Here is a 24,802-nt window from a genome sequence, read left to right on the forward strand (position 1 = left end):
TATTCCCCTTCTCTTGTATGTTCCTGAGGCTGCATTATTGTGCAGCATTTTTATGCTACCTGTCTAAGAATCTCCTGTGGCTATGTCTACATGTATTAGTTACAGACGTAGCAAAAGTTGACTTGACACAAAACATTATGTTAAATATACTTGCAGCAAATGCTAAATTGACACAAGAAAAGCCATATAAAAAAAGCTAAAGGTTTTCTGCAACTATGTATTTAACGTGCCAAATATCAAGTTAGCATCTGCTACATCTGTACATAAACACAATGGGTGGGTCACTCACACAAGCCTATGCTACTCAACTGTGAATGTGTCCGAATACAGAATATGCTCCTAGATACTAACTTATACATGCTTACTACTGGACTAAATAGGTCCAACATTCTGTGCTAAATTATTTCATAATATATCTGTATATTGGTTGAGCTTGATTTTATTAGTTATAGAGCTCTAAAACCCCAGCATGTGCATAGACAGCTTAATTATGAAACCACAACTGGTTGGGAGCTTATGAGTATTCTGCACACAATTATACAATGAGCTCAATAATAAAACAGCATGCAGTAAGCTCCCTCTAGTGATGGCTGTAGGCAGCGACAATTTTACAATTTATTTCTATGCAGGGGCTTTAGGGCTCTATAATTAATAAATTGAGCTCCAATTAATATAAAAATATATTATGAAATACATCAGCAGAGAGCAGTGAAGCCACAAACACCATTTCATTTTAACTGGAGATTTTCTTTAAGTAATGATACAGTCCACAAAATGGTCATCTACCATTAACATTTTAGCAAGTGTGCACTTTAGTCTTCGAAGGTTCTCGTTCATTTAGGTCATGATACACTGCCTGTCCAAAAAAAAAGTCGCCACCGGGATTTAACTAAGCAAATAGTTATGAGCCTCCCATTGGATAATTACTGCATGGGCAATTATCTTTCAGCTGGCAACAAGTTATTTAACCCCAACTGGTGCAATGTGTTGCTTCTCATTTCTTAAACAACCATGTCGAAAGACACATCTCGTGGTCATGGAAAAGATATTAGTCTGTTTGAGAAGGGTCAAATCATTGGCATGCATCAAGCAGAGAAAACATCTAAGGAGATTGCAGAAACTACTAAAATTGGGTTAAGAACTGTCCAACGCATTATTAAAAACTGGGAGGATAGGTGGGACCCATCGTATTCGAGAAAGAAATGTGGCGGGAAAAAAATCCTGAATGATCGTGATCGGCGATCACTTAAACGTTTGGTGAAATCAAATCGAAGAAAAACAGTAGAACTCAGGGCTATGTTTAATAGTGGAAGTAAGAGCATTTCCACACGCTCAATGCGAAGGGAACTCAAGGGATTGGGACTGAACAGCTGTGTAGCCGTAAGAAAACCACTAATCAGTGAGGCAAACCAGAAAAAAAGGCTTCAATTTGCTAGGGAGCATAAAGATTGGACTCTGGAGCAATGGAAGGTCATGTGGTCGGATGAGTCTAGATTTACCCTGTTCCAGAGTGATGGGCACATCAGGGTAAGAAGAGAGGCAGATGAAGTGATGCACCCATCATGCCTAGTGCCTACTGTACAAGCCTGTGGGGGCAGTGCTATGATCTGGGGTTGCTGCAGTTGGTCAGGTCTAGGTTCAGCAACAGAATGTCCTCCAAGAATGAAGTCAGCTGACTACCTGAACATACTGAATGACCGGGTTATTCCATCAATGGAATTTTTCTTCCCTGATGGCACGGGCATATTCCAAGATGACAATGCCAGGATTCATCGGGCTCAAAGTGTGAATTCAGGAGTGGTTCAGGGAGCATGAGACATCATTTTCACACATGGATTGGCCACCACAGAGTCCAGAGTCCAGACCTTAACCCCATTGAGAATCTTTGGGATGTGATGGAGAAGGCTTTGCGCAGCGGTCAGACTCTGCCATCATCAATGCAAGATCTTGGTGAAAAATTAATGCAACACTGGATGGAAATAAATCTTGTGACATTGCAGAAGCTTATCGAAACAATGCCACAGCGAATGCGTGCCGTAATCAAAGCTAAAGGCTTTTTTTTTGGTGGCGACTTTTTTTTTTGGACAGGCAGTGTATATTAGTAGTAATAAATCTGGGAAAGTGGACGTTATGTGTTTTCTCTTAGAGATGTTTCGCTTTTCATCTGACTGGCTCCCTCAATTAGAATGAAGTGTACAAGGAATCTCCGGCATTAAATACTAGTAACTGAAGCATGAGTCACCACTGTTTAGTGCCGGAGAATTGACTAGAAGAATGTCTTTAAGAGAAAACACAAATCCAGTTGCTTTGACTTACTACTGATGAGGGAGCAGATGTGCTCTGAAAAATACAGTACAAATGCAAAGCACATAGAAATGTAATATAGAAATGCCCACCACAAAACCACAAAGAAGGCAACTAATTAAAACGATTAAATAGAATATAAAATACATTAAAAAAAGGATCACACAACATGCACACTATGAGATAATATGTTGACTTTACATTCAGTTCACATAGGTTGGTATCAGTGTGTATCACGCCAATGAAAAGCCTATCAATAAAGTATTTTGTTGGCAGGCAATAAGAAATTTATGAGTGCTTCTGTGAATTTTTAAAAAGTCAGTGCACAAAATCAGCAGTCATATGTAAAAAGTACAAAAGTTAGCTCTGAATATCCAGAATGTAGGATTCTCAGCACTCAACATAATTGTCACTCAGCAGCATATACACCTAAAATCCCTATTCCTTTATAGTGTAGATATATTAGAACCACAGCAGCGTCATTGAAAAAAAATCACAGTAGAGGACTATCACAACATTGACCTCTGCATGCTTAACAGAAGCAAAGCTGTTACATGAAAATGTGTCACACAGTATTCAGAATACCCGGTCCATGGACTATACAAGAAGGAACAGCAGTGGCAGCTCAAATGCAATGTATCGATGGCTCAGAATCTATTAGTTCTGGTGTGTTTCAGGGATATGGACAATACTAATAGTATAAGATGAAACTTTTTTTTCTAGAAACCGCTCCACTCTTCTGTATAGGTAATGCTCGGTATCGCAGCACCATGGTTGTCTATGGTTTATGTTCTTTATTGAAGTTCATTCATTTAGATGAGCTGCAACACAACAGCCTACAGACAAGGGTAATGCCGTTTCTCGAGAAAAATAAAATCCAAACCTTTATTCTATATATGAATGTACTGTACTCGTTAATACTGAATGCTTATTCATCCTATAGGAATGGTATTGGTGGTGTGGCTTTAGACTGAAAATTTACATGTTAAAGTATAATTCCACCCAAGCATGACATATCAATGACTACTGCACAGACAGTGTAAGTAGAGCTTCTTTGAGTGGAATATGGTGACCCGCCTCATCAGGCTGCCACCTAAGAACCTTACTCTAATAATGAAGAACTCCTTAAACTCCACCCTAAACTAGTTGCATTAGCAGTTGAAGACTAATTATTAGGCTCTGACCTTGTATGGACCCATTCACATATGCCTGGAATTTATTTACCTTTATAGGATAATTTTATATTTTTATTTTATTTTATTTACTAGTTTATTAGAGCTAGGCATGTATACCTGAGTTAGTCTGTCAACGATTGCCAAAAGATCTGTAATTACCTTATAAAAACAGCTTTCATTAATGCCTCCTGTCCCTTTCCACTGCTCCCTTAAAAGACCGTTGCTAGGGCTCATCTGTCTCTAGCTAGGAAGACAGAGGGGCGGTCCTTCACACTGCATGCCTGCATTAGGCTTCAGAGTGAGGAGGCGTGTCTCTCAGTAATCCAATCTGATTGGCTGGCAGGAAGCCGCTGGCTACATCAAGTTTGTATCTGACCTGAGGGAATGCAGTTTTGGCCTCATAGAACTGGCAGAGGAGCCATCTTGAGAAGATCCTCATAATGTAGGATTCAAAACAGCCTTAACTAAGGGGGAAACTCAAGGAAAACTGTGGTAAGTGAAGAAACTAAAGATTGCTTTATGCATAATGCTGCTGCAGCTGTAACATATGCTCAAATTTATTTTTTGGATGAAAATTTGACAGTTATCCTTTAAGTAAAGGAAAAATGACCACACAACTGATCACCATGTTTCCTGTGCGGTTCGTTTTGTGTCTGGCGGCATGAATGTTCATGATAGATGAAGAGCGGGTGTGATCTTACAATTCTATATTAGTAACCAATCTGTAGGTGGCACTTACCTGCTTATTCTTGAGTCATCAGTGACTCCAATTTAGCTAAAGTGCTCAGTGTAGTCTACTAAAGTCACAAATATACCTCTAGTGCTCAGTACAGTCCTTCAAAATACTACATCTACTTCTTGTCTCATTTCCAATGATGTAATGGTGCCAAGATCCCAAGACAATTTAATGTGTTTGGGGGCCTCCCAGCTGTCCCCTCTCCCCATTGAAATAAACATGCATGCTTAGCCAAACTGAATGTAGTTGTGTTCAAAATAATAGCAGTCAGACATCACTAACCTGATCAATCACCGTTTTTGGTAGAAATGATATTTCTACATGGCAAATAATTTACTAGCAGGTGTAGTTTAGTAATAAAAACCAACAGTCATGACATGCATGTTGCCGATTTTCTGTAATTCTATCAATTATTGAAGGTGGCATGTTCAAAAAAAATAGCAGTGTGAAGTTCAATTAGTGAGGTCATTCATTATTTGAAAAACAGGTGGCAATTATTGCCCTTATTTAAGGAAGGAAGGCAGCAAATGTTGTACATGCTGGTTACAGTGCATTTCTCTCTGAAATTCTGAGGAAAATGGGTCATTCCAGACATTTTTCAGAAGAACAGCGTACCTTGATTAAAAAGTTGATTGGAGAGGGGAAAACATATAAAGAAGTGCAGAAAATGATAGGCTGCTCAGCTAAAATGAAAGACGTGGAAGAAAGCGAAAAACTGGATGGAAGAATAGCCAAAATGGCAATGGCAGCTCCAGGAAGATCAAAGAAGGTCTAAAGTTCCCTGTGAGTACTGCTACCATTAGAAGACGCCTATGTGAAGCCAAGCTATCTGCAAGAAGCCCCTGCAAAGTTCTTTTTGGGTCTAGTGGCCGGAGACAGTTTGTCAGACGACCCCCAAACACTGAAGTCAAGCCACAGTACACTGTGAAGACAGTGAAGCATGGTGGCCAAGCATCATGATATGTGGATGTTTCTCATACAACGGTGTTGGGCCTATTTATCGCATACCAGGGATCATGGATTAGTTTGAATACATCAGATTACTTGAAGAGGTCATGCTGCCTTATGCTGAAGAGGAAATGCCCTTGAAATGGGTGTTCCAACAAGAAAATGACCCCAAACACACCAGTAAACGTGCAACATCTTGGTTCCAGACCAACAAGATTGACGTTATGGAGCGGCCAGCCCAATCCCCAGATCTTAATTCAATAGAAAACTTGTAGGGTGACATCAAAAATGCAGTTTCTGAGGCAAAACCAAGAAATCGAGAAGAACTGTGGAATGTAGTCCAATCATCCTGGGCTGGAATACCTGTTCACAGGGGACAGAAGTTGGTTGACTCCGTGCAACACAGATGTACAGCAGTTCTCAGAAACAGTGGTTATACAACTAAATATTAGTTAAGTGATTCAAAGGAAAGCAAAATCGTCAAACATTTTTCAGTTTATATAGTGAATGTTTGAGTTTGTAAAGAAGACTACAAACACTGCTATTTTTTTGAACGGTCTAATATTCACTTTTCTTCCATTTTTTTTTAGAGGAACAACACAAATTTTATATCTTTTTCTTCACGTTTTGATTTGGAATAGAATGTGTAGTGTTCCCAATGCATTTGTGTGTATGGAAATAAAAGTTATTAGAAGGATTTTGAGCTTTATTCACTTTTTTAAACACACTGCTATTATTTTTAACACAACTGTATATACTTCGATATATAGTTTTAGATTTTGCAATGTACATTTGGGGGAGCGGCTGCCTCCATTTGGACCTTGTACTCCCGCCTAGTGCTTTGAATGAGAGTATAATACAGCTGGATTCTACATTGCCCTGAATTGTGTAGGCTTAGGCCAAAGAGAGGCAAGTCTGATAGAGTAGGTCCCGTCTTTTGGAAGCCACCTTGTTGCTGGAAGATGGGCCGGACAAATTTCTGACCAAAAATGTGCACAAAGAGCTTCTAATTTTCATATAGTAAGTAGAGCAGTAATGCAATTCAGATTTATCCATGTTTCCAGTGTATTCCACTTGTATTTGCGCATGGAGCAGTGTGCTGCTGCATATAGTGTTTGCTTTTGCACTGCAGCCATGGTAGCGTGCACCTGTACTTGATTTCATATTTAGAGGTGCTGGTCCAACTTTGTGTTTTGCATTATATGTATATTACTTCTAATCTTCATGTATGAGCTCCCATAGCTATCATTGTGCGTATGTTGACTACTTGGGAATATAGCTTTACAGGATTGCAAAATTTCAAATACACAAAAAATAGAAAATTCAACTACCTGGATAATTTGACGCAGGTAAAAAGCTCCTATTGTCCATATTTTTGTGATTTTCAATCAAAAGTCATGTGATCCCTAGCACATAACCTAAAAAAGGTTCTTTGGGCTGACAATACATTGTTATATCCGCTATTATAGTTGCTATAAAGTCATGAAGATCTAGTAGCACATCAGGAGAAGGCAACATAACTAGGGGTTCTAAAGAATGGCATTCATGAGTAAATATAAACATGGCCTCCAAAATGGCTGGAAAAGTGGCATGGTATAAACCACTGGTTATGCAACGACTATAGATTTGCACGCAAGTCAAATGATTTAAACCCCGCGTTGCCTTGGGCGGCTCACTTGTGCAGGTCTCTCATGGTTATCACAGATAGGGGATACACATAAAAAAAAATTGCAGGATGAACCTGGTTGTGTTGCCGGGATAAACTTGAGTTGACATCACGAATGTAGGTATAAATGATCCACTATGTGATCAAAAAATCTGATGCTTTGTATGATTTTTTAGTCCTGTAGCAGTTCCCCAGGCATGGAGTGCATAAATACATTTCTGCATAAATTATTAATCTCTATATAGATATTTTCTATTACAGCACATTTCCCTAAAAACAAAAACATCCACCAATAATATGAGCCACAGTATTTAGTATTACAGACAACGCTCGAAGCTTGGCATCTCAATGAATGGTTTGACAGCACTCAAGCCATCTTTGCGCCCTACAAAGATGTGGAGCCGCACACTTTTTAAGATACTTACAAGGGTATATGATGCATAGAATCTGCAAAAACATTGGAGTTGAAGTAATTTTCAAAATAAACATGCATACTTAAAAAAAAATATAAATGTCAAGTTCCCGCTGGGGGGGGGGCAAACTGCAGCAAACACAGCCAAAGAAGCCTTGGAATGTCGTCAATATAGAGTAGCAGAAACGTGCATCCGCTGTCTTAAGACTCACACGCCACCCCCGCTGCGGTCCACCGAGATGGGTTCTCTTTGATTCAGGTTCTCCTCGGCACTTTTCATCAGAATTGCCAGCCGACTACTAGACACAAAACCTTTTTGGATGGCGCTCATTAGCTTTAACAAAGAAAACAAAAACATTTGAGTGACCTTGAACAAAAATCATGATAGTTAATTTGGCTTATAATACATATGAATCCATAAAAAAAAATCTCTGTGCACTTTGATATTAAATTGGAAGAGTATGAGCCCATGTAATTCTATAGGTGCCATTTTACAAGTCCATGTGACCTGAATCTACTGTATAATAAGGCCATGTGCACTAACGGAAAAATAACTCCAAGAAAGGTGACAAATGACTCATTTTCAAGAAAGTCACACATTTATTTTAAGTCAACTGACCATCACCATTTCTGATGGCACAGAGTTCCATAGTTTTGCTGTTCTTACAGCCAATACATTTTTCTCCAATCAAGTTATAGCTAGCTAGTAGCTACTACCAATTAGACTGCAGTTAACAGGTATCTATGCCAATGCAAATGCAGGGAAGGCAGGGAAGGCAGCAATTGTGTCACTTGTGCCTTTTTTTTTTTTTTTTTTTAAGTCATACTGTCCTAACCAATCCTCTATTCCTCCTGCTCCAATGATTCTTGGGTTCCCCACCAATCTGCTTCATGGTCCCTCTTGATACACAAGAAATGACTGCTCAGCCAATCCCTGGCCATGGTGTTTGGCTTAACGGTCATTTCCTACATGTCAAGAGTGAACAGGAAGCAGGGACATAAGAAATGACCCCTTAGCCAACCACTGGCTATAGTAATTGCCTGACCAGTCATTTATGATGTGTTGAGAGGGACCTGGATGGAGAGAGAGGCTGGAACCTAGAAATAGTTGAAGCGGGAGTCGAAGTGGAACAAATGAAGTATGACTTTTTGAAAAATTTGTACAGCACTCTGAGCCTATTAAAAATATCAACCAGACAACCCCATTTATTGGAATCACCCTGACAACTTACACAAGTACAATTGGCTATGAAACCCCAATCTTTTATTAAATGACATTCAGTGATTGCCTCGGAAAAATAAACATGCATTTTAATGAAGTGAAGATGTTAAATTATCTCCAACAAAACCCAAATATTAATTCCTCCTCTGATCTATGGACAGGAGAACTATGGATGGTGGCATGTTATATAATTCAAACTGGAAACAGTATGGTCATGTTCTGCTCCTGGGGCATAGTATAGGGTGCAAGCCGTCCAGTCTGGGCTGGGCACCTTTGGAAGCCTAAAGGCCTCTCCTCCACCAGTATTCTAAATGGCACCTAGTAGGTGGTGGACCTTCTATGATGGTTTTTGCACTGGGGAACCGGAGGTCCACTTTACAGGTAAGCTGTCTCTGCTCTACTACTTCTTTGCTCGTGCATCCTATTTTCTGATAAATGATGACAACAGATGCCTGAACCCCGGGCAACTACATAAGCGATGTTTTCAAGTACTGTAGGATTCTATTCCGCATAGGAATGGGGTTAATATTTACAACACAGAAGATAAATGGCTTTGCTCCCACCGCCGTTATTAAGATGACACATTTTATCTGCTGGGGGAAAAAAAAGTTGACTATTCTTTCGACTAATGTTGCGTGTTTTGCTGGCGGAATGAAATGTTTCTCTGGTCGGAAACTCAATGGCAGCTCGGCCTGGTAAGGCCGTAAATGATGCATGAAACTAGTTATCAATTTCAGTTGAGGAGATTAGTAAAGTCTTAAACGGTGGTGACTTGCAAGCGTTCACCTGTGTGTTTGTAATCGGAATTCTCCAGCTCAATACCGATTCCCTACGGCCTTTACTAAAATCATGAAAATGAATTATTGTCTACTTTATCTTGCTCGCAATTACAATCTCCACATTGGGCTCAAGATGACAGCCAAGTTTTCCCGGAAGATATAAAAGCAATTCTATATACAACCGATCCTCTGTATGGCCTTCCTGTCAAATAGGGAATAAAAATGTTTCCAGTATAATTTCAAAGGAACAATTCATTGTTGTCAATGGTTAATAGAATATGCATTTAATCTGATTGAAGCGGTGATAAATGTATTAAGGAATAATTATTCTTTTTTGGTGATGCTGGACACTGCTGCTGAAAATTTTCTGCATTTAGATTCAACAATGCTCTTATCTGCAGCTCATCTCGAGAGAGACAATTACCATTTCCTTTGCCTTGATCTTGTTTGTTTAACTTGACATCAGGAAGAAAGGGCTGACATTGACCAAAATCCCTAGCATTAATTTATCTCATGTTCCGCATTCATCATCGCCTTGGCTGGAGAAAAAAACTGGCAGGCGGCTGAAATACCTGCCTGAGTAAGAAAGACTTTGCAAAAATAAACTCAAAAATAAACTCTACAATCCAGCCAGATCACAGCTGTGTATTGCTCTCCAGGAAGCCAAAAAATAGCAAAAAACAAGCTGGAAAATAATAAAAAAACACTAAAAATAAAAAGGTAATTTTAGATACATCTCTCACCAGTGATATTTTTATCCTCAGATGTATAAATTACTGCAGAAGGACTACAATAATCTGCCATTCAGAGCTGCCATCAACCCACTAGGGTGTGAAATTCCTGAGATTTTTTTGTCTCATGCTGGATTCGCAGGTCTTCTAGATGATTGAGTCAACTAAACTGCTAGTGCACGCCCTCATCATCTCCTGCCTGAACTACTGCAACATTCTCCTCTGTGGCCTCCCATTTAGCTCTTACACCCCTCCAATCTATTCCCAACTCTTCTGCCCGGTTAATCCACCTCTCCCCTTGTTTCTCCTCTGCCTCTCCCCTCTGTCAATCCCTTCATTGCCCAGAAAATTCAGTTTGAAATACTAACTACATAAAGCCATCTACAACCTGTCCCCTCCGCACATCTCTGACCTGCTTTCTTGATACATCCGCACATGTAATCTCAGATACTCACAGGACCTCCTCCTCTGTTCTTCACACAATGGACTACAAGATTTCTCACGTGCCTCTCTTCTACCCTGGAACTCACTACTAGAGATGAGCGAATTTCAGGTTATGAAGATCATTCACGCTTCGTTTGCTGGTAAAAGGTGAATTGCGTTATGGATTCTGTTACCACGGACCATAACGCAATTCTATGACGGAATGCATTTAGAGGCAGTTATTCATTCCGTAATAATAGATGTCTATGGGCTGCAAAATGGATCCGTCCCGTTTCCGTTATGCAGGAGAGGACTCCCCTTCGTAACAGAAACGGGACGGTACCATTTTACAGCCCATAGACTTCTATTATTACGGAATGAATAACGGAATGCCTCTAAAAAGGCATTCCGTTATGCATTCCATTATAGAATTGCGTTATGGTCCGTGGTAACAGAATCCATAACGCAATTCACCTTTTACCAGTAAACGAAGCGTGAACGAATTTCAAAATATGAAATTCGCTCATCTCCTCTCACTACCCCAGTACATCAGACTCTCAGGTGAGCAGCCTTTACAATCTACAAGGGAAGGGGGGAAAACACAGTAGGTGAGGGTAAACTCTCCCCCTATGTACCAGTCCGTTAATAGTTTCTTCTTTATTGTATTTTTTATGTTATGTATGTGTAACCCAGGCTGGATGTACAGCGCCATGGAATTAATGGTGCTTTCAAATAAGTAATAATAATAATAATAATAATAATAATAATAATAATAATAATAATAATAAATGATAGCATTTTTATGGTAGATTTTTTAAGGTTTTCCCACTACAGTAAATGGGCATTTGGGCATTGATCTAATGGTCAGTCAGTCCTTGCTTTGGTTAACCAATCGATTTTTATTATTTCACTTCTTGATCTGATAATACAGAATATTTTGTAATGCCGTATATATATTGCGCCCCACTGAGGCCAGGTTATATTGGCTATATCTCCATATTGCCCATGATTTTGCTTTGTGCGTGAATCTATCCAACCAGCTTCAACCTCTTCAGTGATAATTCCCACATAATACATAATAGAGCTTGTAGGTTCTGGTATAATTCCATCACTGTATATTACAGGATGGGGGAGTGGGGGGGGGATTAAGTCATTAAAGTACAGCCTGAAAAGATCTATCGCCATCAAAAAGAGTCCAAAAAGCAAATGCATTTAGAGCTGCCCATTATGGTAATTGTTCAGAGAATTACTAATCTGCCAATACTGGGAAACCAGCCCTAACCAATGGAAATCCCATGAGATGATTGTAACCACATATCAATTCTAGGCCCTGCCCACTCTGTGCAGTAGCTCCTCCCCTTCTGATTTCCAGTTTGTAGGACAGCCCTGGCCAGTATAATTACAGGTATAAACTTTGCTTTGCATGCAAGTTAGCTCTGTTCCAGCCAATCGGTACCCTGCCCTGTACTGATGAGGGGCAAGAACCCTAAAACTGATATCTGCAGATGGGTATATGGTTTGGCTTCCTTTCGGATGAGAGCTAATTTGCATACCACTTTTTTATGGACTTTTGGCGTTTGGAAAGAAAAAGTCTATTTTTTTCCCCCAAAACAGGTCCACTTTTCTTAGTGATTTTTGCCTGGCGTTCGACAGTTTTATTCACTTGAATAGGGTTGAGCTGCAGTACCAGTCACAGCCCATGGACAAGAGTGGCGCCGTTTCTGGGGAAAATAAATCATAACACATTTCTCTAGTATAATAAACCCATTTAACTATATATTTATTTAAAAGGAGATATAGAATGAACCCTTGTTAGCATCACACAGTGACGTCATGTGGCCTAGGCGCAGCTCAGTCCTATTCAAGTCAATGCGCCTGGGCTGCAATACCATTCACAGCCACCATAAGGCTACTTTCACACTCACCTTTGGTGCGGATCCGTCCTGGATCTGCACAGACGGATCTGTTCAGATAATACAACAGTCTGCATCCGTTATGAACGGATTCGTTTGTATTATCTTTAACATTGCCAAGAAGGATCCATCTTGAACACCATTGAAAGTCAATGGGGGACGGATCCGTTTTCTATTGTGCCAGATTGTGTCATAGAAAACGGATCCGTCCCCATTGACTTACATTGTGTGTCAGAACGGATCAGTTTGGCTCAGCTTCGTCAGACGGACACCAAAACGCAGCAAGCAGCGTTTTGGTGTCCGCCTCCAAAGCGGAATGGAGGCGGAACGGAGCAAAACTGATGCATTCTGAACGGATCCTTATCCATTCAGAATGCATTAGGGAAAAACTAATCCGTTTTGTACCGCTTGTGAGAGCCCTGAACGGATCTCACAAACGGAAAGCCAAAACGCCAGTGTGAAAGTAGCCTTAAACGAACGGCGCTGTGCTTGGTATGCTGTCAGGAGGCCGCATCACTCACCAAAGTGCTGCAGCCTTTTCAAACAGCTAATCAGCAGGGGTGCTGGGAGTTAAGAGACCACTGGTCGGATATTGATGACCTCTTCTGAGGAAAGGCCATCAATATCATCCTCCTGGAAAACGCCTTTAAGTTTATGGTTCATATTTTGGGATGTGCAGTTCCATGTTACCAGTGGGTTCTGGTTCTCCACTTCTTTTATAAATGTTAGGGCTCATTCACACAGCCCTATGCTGTCCGCAAAAATACTCAATGCTATCCGCAAAAAAACGGATAGCATTCAGTATTTTTGCAGACCCATAGACTTCAATGGGGCCATGTCCTGATTTTCAGGGACAAGTATAGGACATGTTTCATTTGTTTTGCGGAACCGTGGAATAGAAAAAGGGCCCCATAGAAGTGAATGGGTCTGCATCTAATCCGCAAAAAAACGGATCCGCATTTTTGGGGATAGCATACGGCCGTCTGAATGAGCCCTTAAGTTGTTACAAAGACATTCTACATTGACGTCTTCTGTTGTGTCTGGTATACAATAAATGTATACAAAATACTGACCTGCAGAAATTCGTTCAACTCAACCTGCCCATTCTTATTCAGATCAACTTCATTCAGGATTTCATGGAGATTTTGAGAGTCCATCTGAACATTTATATTCTGAAGGAAAAGATACATGGGCCATTACTGGAAACATCACAAACGTTTTAATTTGGCTTAGAAAAGAAGACCGGCTAAAGCCATGAAAATTCGACAAAATCTTGTTACCATGAAATCTTGTTACCAATTTATAAATTACAAAAAATAGTATAATAAATATGAGGAAGGTCACAAAAAAGAGAACCTGTCATTGTGAAAATGCAGTCCAATCTACCGGAGGAGCTGAGCAGACTGATATACAGTTTGATGGAAAAGATTCAGCAAAACTTGGAATTTAGTCATTCAAACCTCTGTTTATTTTTTAGCATAAGAGTCCAGTGGGAGGTCCTACTGAGTGATTGACAGAAAGGATGAGCAAATTTGTGATTCCTTGGGCAGGGAGAGGGAGGGAGAAAGAAAGCTAAAGAGAGACCATATGTTGGTTTGTGTTGAATTGATTTGTGTCCACAGCCGAATTTTTTCAAAATTTTGTCGAACCTAAAGTTAACCAAATCTTTAAAGGTTTACTGAACTCTAATTGACAGCTAACTTTGTTTCACAGTGGATATAGAGATACCTGCAAATCACAGGAGGTACAGTACAGACCAAAAGTTTGGACACACCTTCTCATTCAAAGAGTTTTCTTTATTTTCATGACTATGAAGGCATCAAAACTATGAATTAACACATGTGGAATTATATACATAACAAACAAGTGTGAAACAACTGAAAATATGTCATATTCTAGGTTCTTCAAAGTAGCCACCTTTTGCTTTGATTACTGCTTTGCACACTCTTGGCATTCTCTTGATGAGCTTCAAGAGGTAGTCCCCTGAAATGGTCTTCCAACAGTCTTGAAGGAGTTCCTAGAGAGGCTTAGCACTTGTTGGCCCTTTTGCCTTCACTCTGCGGTCCAGCTCACCCCAAACCATCTCGATTGGGTTAAGGTCCGGTGACTGTGGAGGCCAGGTCATCTGGCGCAGCACCCCATCACTCTCCTCCATGGTCAAATAGACCTTACTTTCAAAGTTTTCCCAATTTTTTGGCTGACTGACTGACCTTCATTTCTTAAAGTAATGATGGCCACTTGTTTTTCTTTACTTAGCTGCTTTTTTCTTGCCATAATACAAATTCTAACAGTCTATTCAGTAGGACTATCAGCTGTGTATCCACCTGACTTCTCCTCAACGCAACTGATGGTCCCAACCCCATTTATAAGGCAAGAAATCCCACTTATTAAACCTGACAGGGCACACCTGTGAAGTGAAAACCATTTCAGGGGTCTACATCTTGAAGCTCATCAAGAGAATGCCAAGAGTGTGCAAAGCAGTAATCAAAGCAAAAGTTGGCTACTTTGAAGAACCTAGAATATGACATATTTTTAGTTGTTTCACACTTGTTTGTTATGTATATAATTCCACATGTGTTAATTCATAGTTTTGATGCCTTCAGTGTGAATCTACAATTTTCATAGTCATGAAAATAAAGAAAACTCTTTGAATGAGAAGGTGTGTCCAAACTTTTGGTCTGTACTGTATATAAAATATTCTAAGAATGTGTGTGATAAAATGCTAGAGGGGGTGTATATCTCACAAAGAATACTCAGCTCAGTGTTTTAAAATGGAATCCAGAAAGCTATGTGATCTTAGCAAGGCATAGTTTGCTGAGACAGATTGTTTAACATTTCATGGGCTGGATTTAATGGGCTGGCATATAGGTTGGTACACACTCCAGTACAGCTACTCCCCTAGCCTGAGGTGTGGCTACTGGGATCATTACTGGGGAATGGTTGCTGTCTGACTGTGTGGCTGTGCAAACATGCTGAAAGCCTAGGTGAGAGAGAAAAGTCTCTGTATAGTTAGTGCCAGGATGGGCCGGTGATTTTTTTATGTTTGTTTATTCTATACAGTATATCCTGTGGCTTTATCCAAGTGATGGTTTAACTTGACGCCCGGTATTGTGCTGGATGAAAAAACAAGATTTTTGTGGACTCACCTGTAAAAGGTGGAAAAAGTTCTGAAATGATTTATCTCATTTTTTAACAGCACAGAAACCTGTAGATTTTTTATATCCACTTTATATATAGTGGGGACTCGCTCTGGTAGACAGGATTAGCGGACGCCGTATAGAGGCAACAACAGGTCCTTTGATCAAATAGTTCAGTGTTTTATTCACACGTTAGGCAAGTGACAAAACAAACAGTCATATTCAAACAAAATGTCACCTTACGGTGTTGGTGGAAATTCACACCATGCAGCAATTCTGCCTCAATCAAAGAGTCCTTGCTGATAGCAGCACCAACCTGTTTTCACGCCAAACAGGTAGCAAGCCTTCATTCAGACACAAGGCTTCCAGATCCCAACACAGAGACTCAGCTGCTGAGCTCAGCTGCCTATTTAAGGACAGCCAGGTGCTGCCAAAACCCAGACCGGCACTTAAACTCCAGTCCGGTATTTGACTTAACCTGGCTGGAAACCAGCCCAGCCGCACATGTTGGGAGGACAATATCTGCTTTCCCCAGACAAAACCCCTTGCTGTGTCACAATACATATATAATTTTTACAATTCTTTAGGAGAACTCATATGCCTTACTCACCTCCAGGACACGCTGGACATCCAGTATGGTGATGAATCCCTTCTTCTCTTTATCAAACTTGTGAAATCTCTTTTTATACCTACAAAGGAATTGTTCGAAGTAAAGAAGGATGAGTTAACTTTTAGTTAAGGAATCAATGTCCTCCACCCTGTCATACGTATGTCTGATCAATTCTGGAAATTGAAATTTTACACCCCGGCAATAGGGTAATGAAAATGTTTTTAATATACTTGCTGTTTAAAAACTACATTCACCACCATAGCCCATTGCTCTTCCTACAAATCCTTGCTGTGAAGTGACATCATGATGATATCATGTAACAGAGGAAGCCAAATATGGCATACCATGATGGATACAAAATTACTAAGGAGTGTTCCAATTAGCCACCATGGATGTCACTATAAATATTTGTAAGGAAAGTACGTGGTGGTGTGGGAACAGTGGGCCATGGTGGTGAATGCGATATTGTATAAATGTTTTGGTAAAGGGTTTTTTGAAATTCACTGTAGTGCTGGAAAAACCCTCTAAGTGAAAGAAATATACAGCACAGAGGTACAGATGGCTAATATTACTACTGCAATGATAGAAATAGTGATACATGGATTTACACGCTTAGTTTAGATTAGTAGAGTGAAATCCCTTATTGATGGAGCAATGTGGCCTACAATGACAGCCTACAGACATTGATTCCAATATCCATCGTTAAACTGTTTATTCTTGCACTGTAGGATACTACACTATTAAGAAAAGAAGACCATGTGATACTATGAGAAATATGTGAAACAGCAATAGATTCCGTCGCTTTACTCGCCTGTATTTCCTAATGTATATTGATTTTGACTTAATCCAAAATATATTGAGCAGAAGAAGAAGACCGCTGGGAGCGATTCTCATTGGAATTACAATTTGTATTGCATACACAACCAGCGAGATGAAAAAGTAAAATAGGTAGCTGCCATGGGTTTTTCGTCTGACCCGCTTACCTGTCTATATCAGAAGGTGTTAAATTAATTTCGGATCGATCGGTCAGTTGTTCAGATCGCGCTTTGTATCCCATTTCGTAATCCAGAAACTGCTTTGCCGCTTCCAATTCATCCTGGAAAAAAACAAAAGCTAGATTTAAATATTTTCTATAAATCTAGACATTGGTAGTTAGATAAGTATCATCGATTCAGACTTGTTCACATTCAGCATTTTTGGGTCCAGGTTGCTCCATTCAATCTGCCAAATTGCATTTTTCATTTTATAATTGAACATAATTTGACGTTAATTCAGCTGATCGAATGTAGAGTAATGGTAGAGTATGCTTTGACACATGTTCTGACTCTTCACTATTGGTTGCAACTGAATTGTTGGATATTGGATGGAAGATTTTTGTTGTTTCTGGTTAACTTGAAAGGGGTATTCCAGGATTGGGTCCCTTTTTCATTAGGCTCCCTAAGGAAAGAATCATACTCACCTGCTGTCTATAGCTCCGGTCCAGCACCTTGGCTCAGTTTAGCAATCTTCCAGTCCCTGACTTGTTTACTTCTTGCCGGGGTATGGATGACATCAAACGCTCTGCTGCAGCCAATGACTGGCCTCAGCAGTGACATATCTCAAAGTGGCACATCACTGCTGGGTCACATCCTACTTGGGGACACGTCACCACTGAGACCAGTGATTGTCTGCAGCAGCGTACATGATGCCGCCCGTATCTGGACTTGAGGATTGCTGAATGGAGGCAGGGCGTCAGATCAGGGAGTCACAGAAAACAGAGGAGTACGATTCTTTCACTAGGGACCACAGGCAAGAAGGCCTAATTAAAAAAAAGGGAATCAATCCTGGAATACCCAGTTAAAGGGGTTGTTCAGTTGGGATAACCTGAGTGCAGAACAAGGGTCTTTTTGTGAGTTGAGCACCATGGTTCCCACTGATGAGAGCCCCAATGATCAGATGTCATCTCTGCTGCCTAAATAGATTTTCAGTAGATACTTCTAGTCGTCTCACCATTACCATGATCCAAAGAAATGCATCCCACCACTAGCAGAACCCGACAGAGCATATGGGGTCACTAAGTCTAAAGTTTCAAAACTTTTTTTTGGTCAGGGAAGCCCAAACCAGATAGACGCATTACCAAAGAAGTGCATCCTGTCTCATGGCATAATACATTGGTAGAGAAATATCAGCAATGGTCTCTGAACTGGAGCACAAGCTACAACTAGAAGGCTGCCATTTTACTTTTTTAGAGGGTGCTTTTCCTTTTTTTGCCATGTAACTTTTTAAGAAGTGCTTTTCCTTCGTTTTGTATTTGGTCAAGCAGACAGGAGGTCACCACCAGGCAGAACACAGGCAAGATCCATAATGATCATCCAAAGGCAACCCCTGTCAGATTCGAGATAACAGACTTAGATCTGTCTCCCGAAAATCCAAGAGAGATTTTTCCATTGTCCCTCCCGATCCAAAAATGACTGATAGGCAGATTAGACCAGATTGTAGACCTGTACAGCAAAGGAATAATAGGATATATACTTTAGGGTTAGTGCTCAATTCCAAATAGTCTCCACTATTGGAAGGTGCCAGCCTATTGTGCCGACTGTAGCCGACAGCACAAAAGATCACTAATTAGCCGGTGCTGCCAATCGGTGTGCAGCTCCAATTAAACTGTGAGGGAGGAAGACACGAAACATATGTCACAAGGGAGTTAAAAGGAAAAATTAAAACAACTGTTCAAAAAAAAAAAAAGTCTCTTTCTGTGTTGAGGAAAACAATTTGTCATAATCAGAGCGCTGATCTGGATTTTGCATGAGAAATGTGAGGATCGAGAAGGGCAATATGCACAGAGAGATGGAATACCAATTAATCCCCTGCTCCTACGTGGCCTTAAATATAAATACCTTTATCTTCCATTAACTGGCCATCTCCGTGTGAATATCCTTTATCTTACACATGACAGGGAGGCCTCAAAGGGTCATGTGATCAGTACCCCATTATTCACAAATATCTACAATCAAGTCTTGTCTTGGGTGACGGTTAGAATAAAGGGCAATGAGACCCAGACATGTTCATTTTTCATGCAGAAGGCATGAGAGTAAGACAGCGTTCAGCTTTAGCCTGACTTTAGATGCCAATATCCTTCGAAAAACAAAGCGTGATGGAATATTTTCCCGACGCCCCCTCTGTTATGTTCAAGGTCCATACAAGTTTTAATGCAACATTGCACTGCAAGAATGGAATCGGAAAAAACCTGAAGGGCAGAGAACTTTAAATGGGTGGATTATAAAAAAAGATCTGCTTCTTTTTGCCGGAAACAGCTTCACTCTTGTCCAAGAGCTGTGGGGTATTGCAGCTTATCTCCAATATAGTGAATGGGAATGATGGATAAACTGATCTAATTTACTACTGAAACATGCTAAAAGGGCTCCCAACTCCAAACACCTGGCTGTAGGTTGGCAACATTAACCCTTTAACGCATAACGCTGTACATGTACGGCAATATGCGCCGGAAACTGTATGGAGAGGGCTGCTGTGGTAAGCCCACTCCATATACGGCGGGTGCTGGCTGTATAATACAGCAGGAACCCGGCCACAATGATGGGGAATGGTGATCACGCCGAACCAAGTCATTTAACTTCAGATGCCACATTCGCAATCGCGGCATCTGTGAGGTTTGGCAGAGGGATGCTGCTGAGGCTTCCAAGGCCTGTCAAAGTAACCTCCCTGCTGAACTGTGCATGAGGCAGAGCACAGCAGGGAGTGTCAGACTCCCGTTCACACTAATAGATCTCTATTAGGATGAAGGGGGCAAGGTATCAAAAGATCCAAAGTTATAAAAAAAAATAAAAAAAGTAATAATCACAAGAATATTCAAACAATAAAAATAAACAAATCAGGTATCGCCGTGTTCAATAATGTCTGAACTATTAAAATATATTTTAAAATTTCCTGTGCGGTGAATGCTGTAACAGAAAAAAAATGAAAAGCAGACTATTCGCCATTTTTTTGTCACCAAGTTTTTTTTTTTTAAGTAATAAGAACAAAATAAAAACTGTATAAGTTTGGGATCTCCGTAATCACCTTGAGCTGCAGAATAATGATGTGATGTCATTTTTAGCAGACAGTTAACGCTGTGATGTCAAAACCCCATAAACTTTGGTGGAATTGTGTTTTTTCTTTAAATTTTACCCCACAAAGATTTTTTTATGCCGTTTTCCAGTACAAGACATGGTAAATTAAATGGCTTATTTTTTAAAGAAAAAAAAAAAGTTACAGCTAATAGATTGTGGGAAAGAAAAATAAAAAATGCAAAAATTAAAATAGGCCTGGTCTTTAAGGGGTTGTCCCATCTGAGACATTGGTGGTCTATTGCTAGTATATGCCACCAATGTCAGATTGGCGTTTGTCCCACCTCTGAGACCCGCACCTATCTCCAGAACGGTCCAGAAGTGAGCGTACAAGCAGCCGCACATGCTCGGCTGTCCTCCACTCATTTCTGAGAGCTGGCTCGGCTATCTCCAGCAATGCATGTGAATGGAGCGGTGGTCCTTTTGTAGTGCCCTCTCTATTAATTTTTATGGGACTTTGGAAAACAGCCGAGCGTGCTCACGCGGCTATTTTCAGAACTCACATAGAAATGAATGCCAAGCATGCGCTCTCCACTTTTGGGGGCTCGTTCTGGAGGTAGGTGCACCTATCCTAGCAAAATGCCACTAGGTGCATCCTGGCGATATGCCACCAATGTCTCAGATGAGACAACCCCTTTAACACCTAGATATTAACACCTAATATTTCTTGAACAAAGTTCAAGCAGAGCTTTATTGAAGTATGGGTAGATAAAAATAGGAGACGACTATTATCCAAAGGTTGGGAATCACTGACCAAGACAACAAGGCACCGTTCCCATCTTGCCAGTGCCTTCCTTCTGTATTTCTGTCATATGTCGGGATGATACGTTCGGATACATTCGGCATAGGCATTCGGCGCTTTCCTGGGAAATATGTCAAATGTGGTGTTCAAACCTGATGTGAACACAGGGAGTCAAAACTTTCATTACTTCCGATGGAATTAAAACAACAAAAAATAAACAAAAAGTTGTCCATGCTGACCTACAGATAACATCTGAACACTTACTGACCAGGTATGAACTTCTTGCAGATAACACGTTGCAGCCAAATGGATCAACAAATTATATGACACCTGTATGATTAGGTTCCAGCAAACATTCTCACCCTGATGAGCATCATGGGATGAAATGTTTTTGTAAACATTTTGGCCACCGAGATTCACCCCATAATGATTGCAAAGGCAGAACTAATCTGTATGTAGGTACACTGTATGGGTCCAGGTTATGCAATGATCTAACCCCCCACCCTCCAAGGAGCTGCACATAAGGGACTGCTACTCAATTCCAAAAATTTCAGTGGGCTGCTGATCTGCGTCTCCTACAAGTGCTTTCACATGGTCATGGTGGCCGTCATGAGGTGTTGAGTTCTACGGTAGAGTCTCGTTCCACTTGCATGAAGCTGCAGATTGGCCATAGACCTTACAGGAAGATTTCCCAGGGGGCCCGCTTGAGCCCTCCTCACAGCCAGCCAGTGGAAGTTATTGGGGATGTATTTTGTGTTGCTGGTGGCAGTATTTTGTGATGAACTGTAGTATTTGCCTCTGTTGGGATGGTATAATGTGCCACAATATGGTATAGCTGGACCTGCCTTCCATCAATTTGGACGCGACTACAAAACGGGGCCACTTTTAGTATTTTTTCCACGGCCACTTCAAGTTCCCAGTCCGCCTGGCTGCAGTAAAGTCTTGTTCATATGAAAAAAATATACTCTAATAATACACACGGATGTGCAGAGCAATTCTTTTCTTCTTATGTTACATGTATGTAAGTGTCCTTTACTGCTATTTAGTTTGTCTGTCCTATAGAGTTCATTATATATATATATATATATATATATATATATATATATACACACTTTACTATTTTTTTTTATACTTAATTCATCTTCAAGCCTTGTTAAACTGACTCATTTGATTCCCAATTTGGATATTAAGCTTGACAGATAATAATGCTCCAAGCGCGAGGACTAATTCTTTGGGGTTTAATAGCACTTGTGCCCCTGCAGTGTTCCTCGTATCACTGAAGCAACATTAGCATTAGACTCCTTGTGGCGGTCTGAGGATCCTTGGATCTGTCTGCAGAAGTTGTATCGTTATCAACAGTAAGCGAGGCAGGACCTTCACCTTCACAATATGGAAACTGCTTTGAACATTGTGTCTTATTCAGGTCTACAACTATCACCATTTTGGGATCAGAAATTGGTTGCATGCAATAAAAAAAAAAAGTCGCCCACTCTGCCAACAGCGCTACCCTTGTGTATGGGCAGTGCCTGGTATTGCAGCTCCACCACCACTGAATCTGTTTAAAGGGAGATTATTATGTAAATGTACTATACCTTTTTCCTTTGCTCCTTCCAGTTCAATTCTTTGGCCATAATGTCTACAATTCGTGGTAAGGCTTCTTCGGCAGCTTGCACGTTCAGGAATGCAAGGCGCGTGCGGCGTGAAATGACATCCACAGCCGTGCAGGCATATTCCCTCAAAGCGTATTTTACCTATTACAGCAAAGACAAATAAATGTAAGATACATGACTATTTACTGCTCAATATAGGAGGTAGCAGAGGTAGTGAAATCTCCTTAATCCGACATCCAATAATTCAGAAATTCGTAGAACTGTACGGTATTCTTGGATTTTGCAAGATCAGAAGCCTCAGAAGATTATGTAGCTTTCTGCCATCTGTTCCTCTCTTCCGGCTCATGAAGGGGCCATTAACACAGAGAATATTGACGGCTGAATTTGACACAGATTCCACTCCAAAAAAACGTTGGGTGGTGGTGCATAAACCGCCTACCATTGTCTTCAATGGGAAGCCACGGTTCATTGCTGCCACCATGCCAAGAAAGGACATGTCTTTTTTTAACCCCTTCATGCCCAATGACATACATGTACGTCATCGGGCGTTTGTTCTAAAGATGGCGCCCGCTCCGGCGCCATAGCTTCTTACAGCAGACACCCGCGGCTAATGTCCTCAACCGGCAGTAATGGCAATCGCGGACATTTAACCAATCAGATGCTGTGGTCAATCCTGACTACAGCATCTGAGCAGGCTGAAAAGTAAAAGCTTTCGCTTTCGATTGTGCACCGGCTGCCCCGTAAAGTAGTGAAATCATCATAGATTCCAACGCAAGTGCACTGGAGTCTATGATAATAGCAATCAGAAGATTGATTGTCATAGTTCCCAATGGGAACTATAAAAAAAGTGTAAAAAAAATAATAAAAGACCATAAAAATACCCCCCTTTTTCCAAAATAAAAATAAAAAATAAAAAAATACATATCATGGGTGTCGCAATGTGCCAAAATGCCCATAGTACAAAAATATATTCCCCATGCGGCAAACAGCAAAATGGAAAAAGTGTCCAAATGGCCGATTAGCCGTTTTTGGTCGCTTCATTTTCTACAATTTTTTTTAAATAAAAAGTGATCAGAAAGTCATGCACACCCCAGAATGGTATCAATGAAAAGTTCAGATCGCCCCTCAAAAAATGAGCCCCCAAACAGCTCCGTACACATAATTACAAAAAAGTGATAGGGGTCAAAATATGGCGACAAAAAAAAAAAAGTGGGAAAAAAAATCTGTAAATTTTTTTTAGCACTATCAAAACGCAATAAAAACTATACATATAAAAAGGTATCGCCGGATTCATACTGACCTGTAGAATAAAAGTAATTGGTCAGTTTTATCGCACGTCATAAATAAAAAACCCGTAAAACTGTGGTGAAATTTATTTTTTCTTTTTGCAATTTTACCCCATTTGGAATTTTTTTCCCGCTTCCCACTACATCGTATGCAATATTAAATGGTGGCGTTGGAAAGTACAACTTGTCCCGCAAAAAACAAGCCCGCATAAAGCTATGTGAACAGACAAATAAAAAAGTTATGGGTCTGGGAAGGCAGGGAGCGCAAAACAAAAACATTAAAAAAAAAAAAAAAAAGTAAACTCTGGGAGTGAAAGGGTTAAGCAGTCAGAGCTATAAACCATTTCTGTGTGAATGGCAGCACTCCCTCCAATGAAAACAATGGGAGGTGGTATCTGAGGGGCCGACTGGTGATTTTTGGTGAAAAATCCACATAAAAGTCAGCTGTCAAAAACTCTGTGTGAACAGCCCCTTAAAGATAACAGGGCCCCTGTTCTCATCATCAATGAAGGTCCCAGAGGTTTGGCCCCCAATAACAGAACATTAAATGGGGCCTCTGCTGGGTCCCCATATTTGGTGGTCAAGAGTTTCCTTTTGGCCTCCACCAGACTGGTTTCCATGAAGGACAGCATTTTTTAGAGTACAATATTCTACACAGAGGCATCCAATAAAATCATACACCGTGCAAAATGCTTAAGGGACAAACCTCTGAGGTTCCTTCAGGAAACCTTTTATGGGCACTGCATAATGTAACATGAGAAGAACCCTACAAATTCAAACAAAAATGGAAACAATTGGTGTTTCCCATAGCAACCAATCAGATTCCAGGTGTATGTTGTTTGTCCTGATCAGTTGCCAAGGACAACACCATTGTGTTTTTTTTTCTGTGCTACTTGCCATAATTAACCCACTACTCCATATAAATAGGAGGAAAGATCTTTAAAATGTTAGTCAGGTCACTCATTTAAAAAAAATAAAATAAAAAGTCTCCTCTAATGAAATGCA

At 40.4% G+C, this 24,802-nt stretch overlaps 1 protein-coding gene across 1 annotated transcript in view; it reads right to left on the bottom strand.

Annotated features, from left to right (window-relative positions):
- Positions 1-5,828: 5,828 nt before the first annotated feature.
- Positions 5,829-24,802, bottom strand: part of GPD2 (glycerol-3-phosphate dehydrogenase 2) — a 144,500-nt gene continuing 125,526 nt past the window's right edge. The window contains exons 13-17 of the mRNA XM_040440200.1: positions 22,494-22,652; positions 17,040-17,152; positions 16,057-16,135; positions 13,383-13,481; positions 5,829-7,575 (exon numbers count right to left, since the gene is read on the bottom strand). Of these exons, the coding sequence (XP_040296134.1) occupies positions 7,450-7,575; positions 13,383-13,481; positions 16,057-16,135; positions 17,040-17,152; positions 22,494-22,652 (576 nt within the window). The 3' untranslated portion in view covers positions 5,829-7,449. The remainder of the gene's footprint in view (positions 7,576-13,382; positions 13,482-16,056; positions 16,136-17,039; positions 17,153-22,493; positions 22,653-24,802) is intronic.

This window comes from Bufo bufo, chromosome 7, assembly GCF_905171765.1.
Source record: "Bufo bufo chromosome 7, aBufBuf1.1, whole genome shotgun sequence".
Lineage (NCBI taxonomy): Eukaryota > Metazoa > Chordata > Amphibia > Anura > Bufonidae > Bufo > Bufo bufo.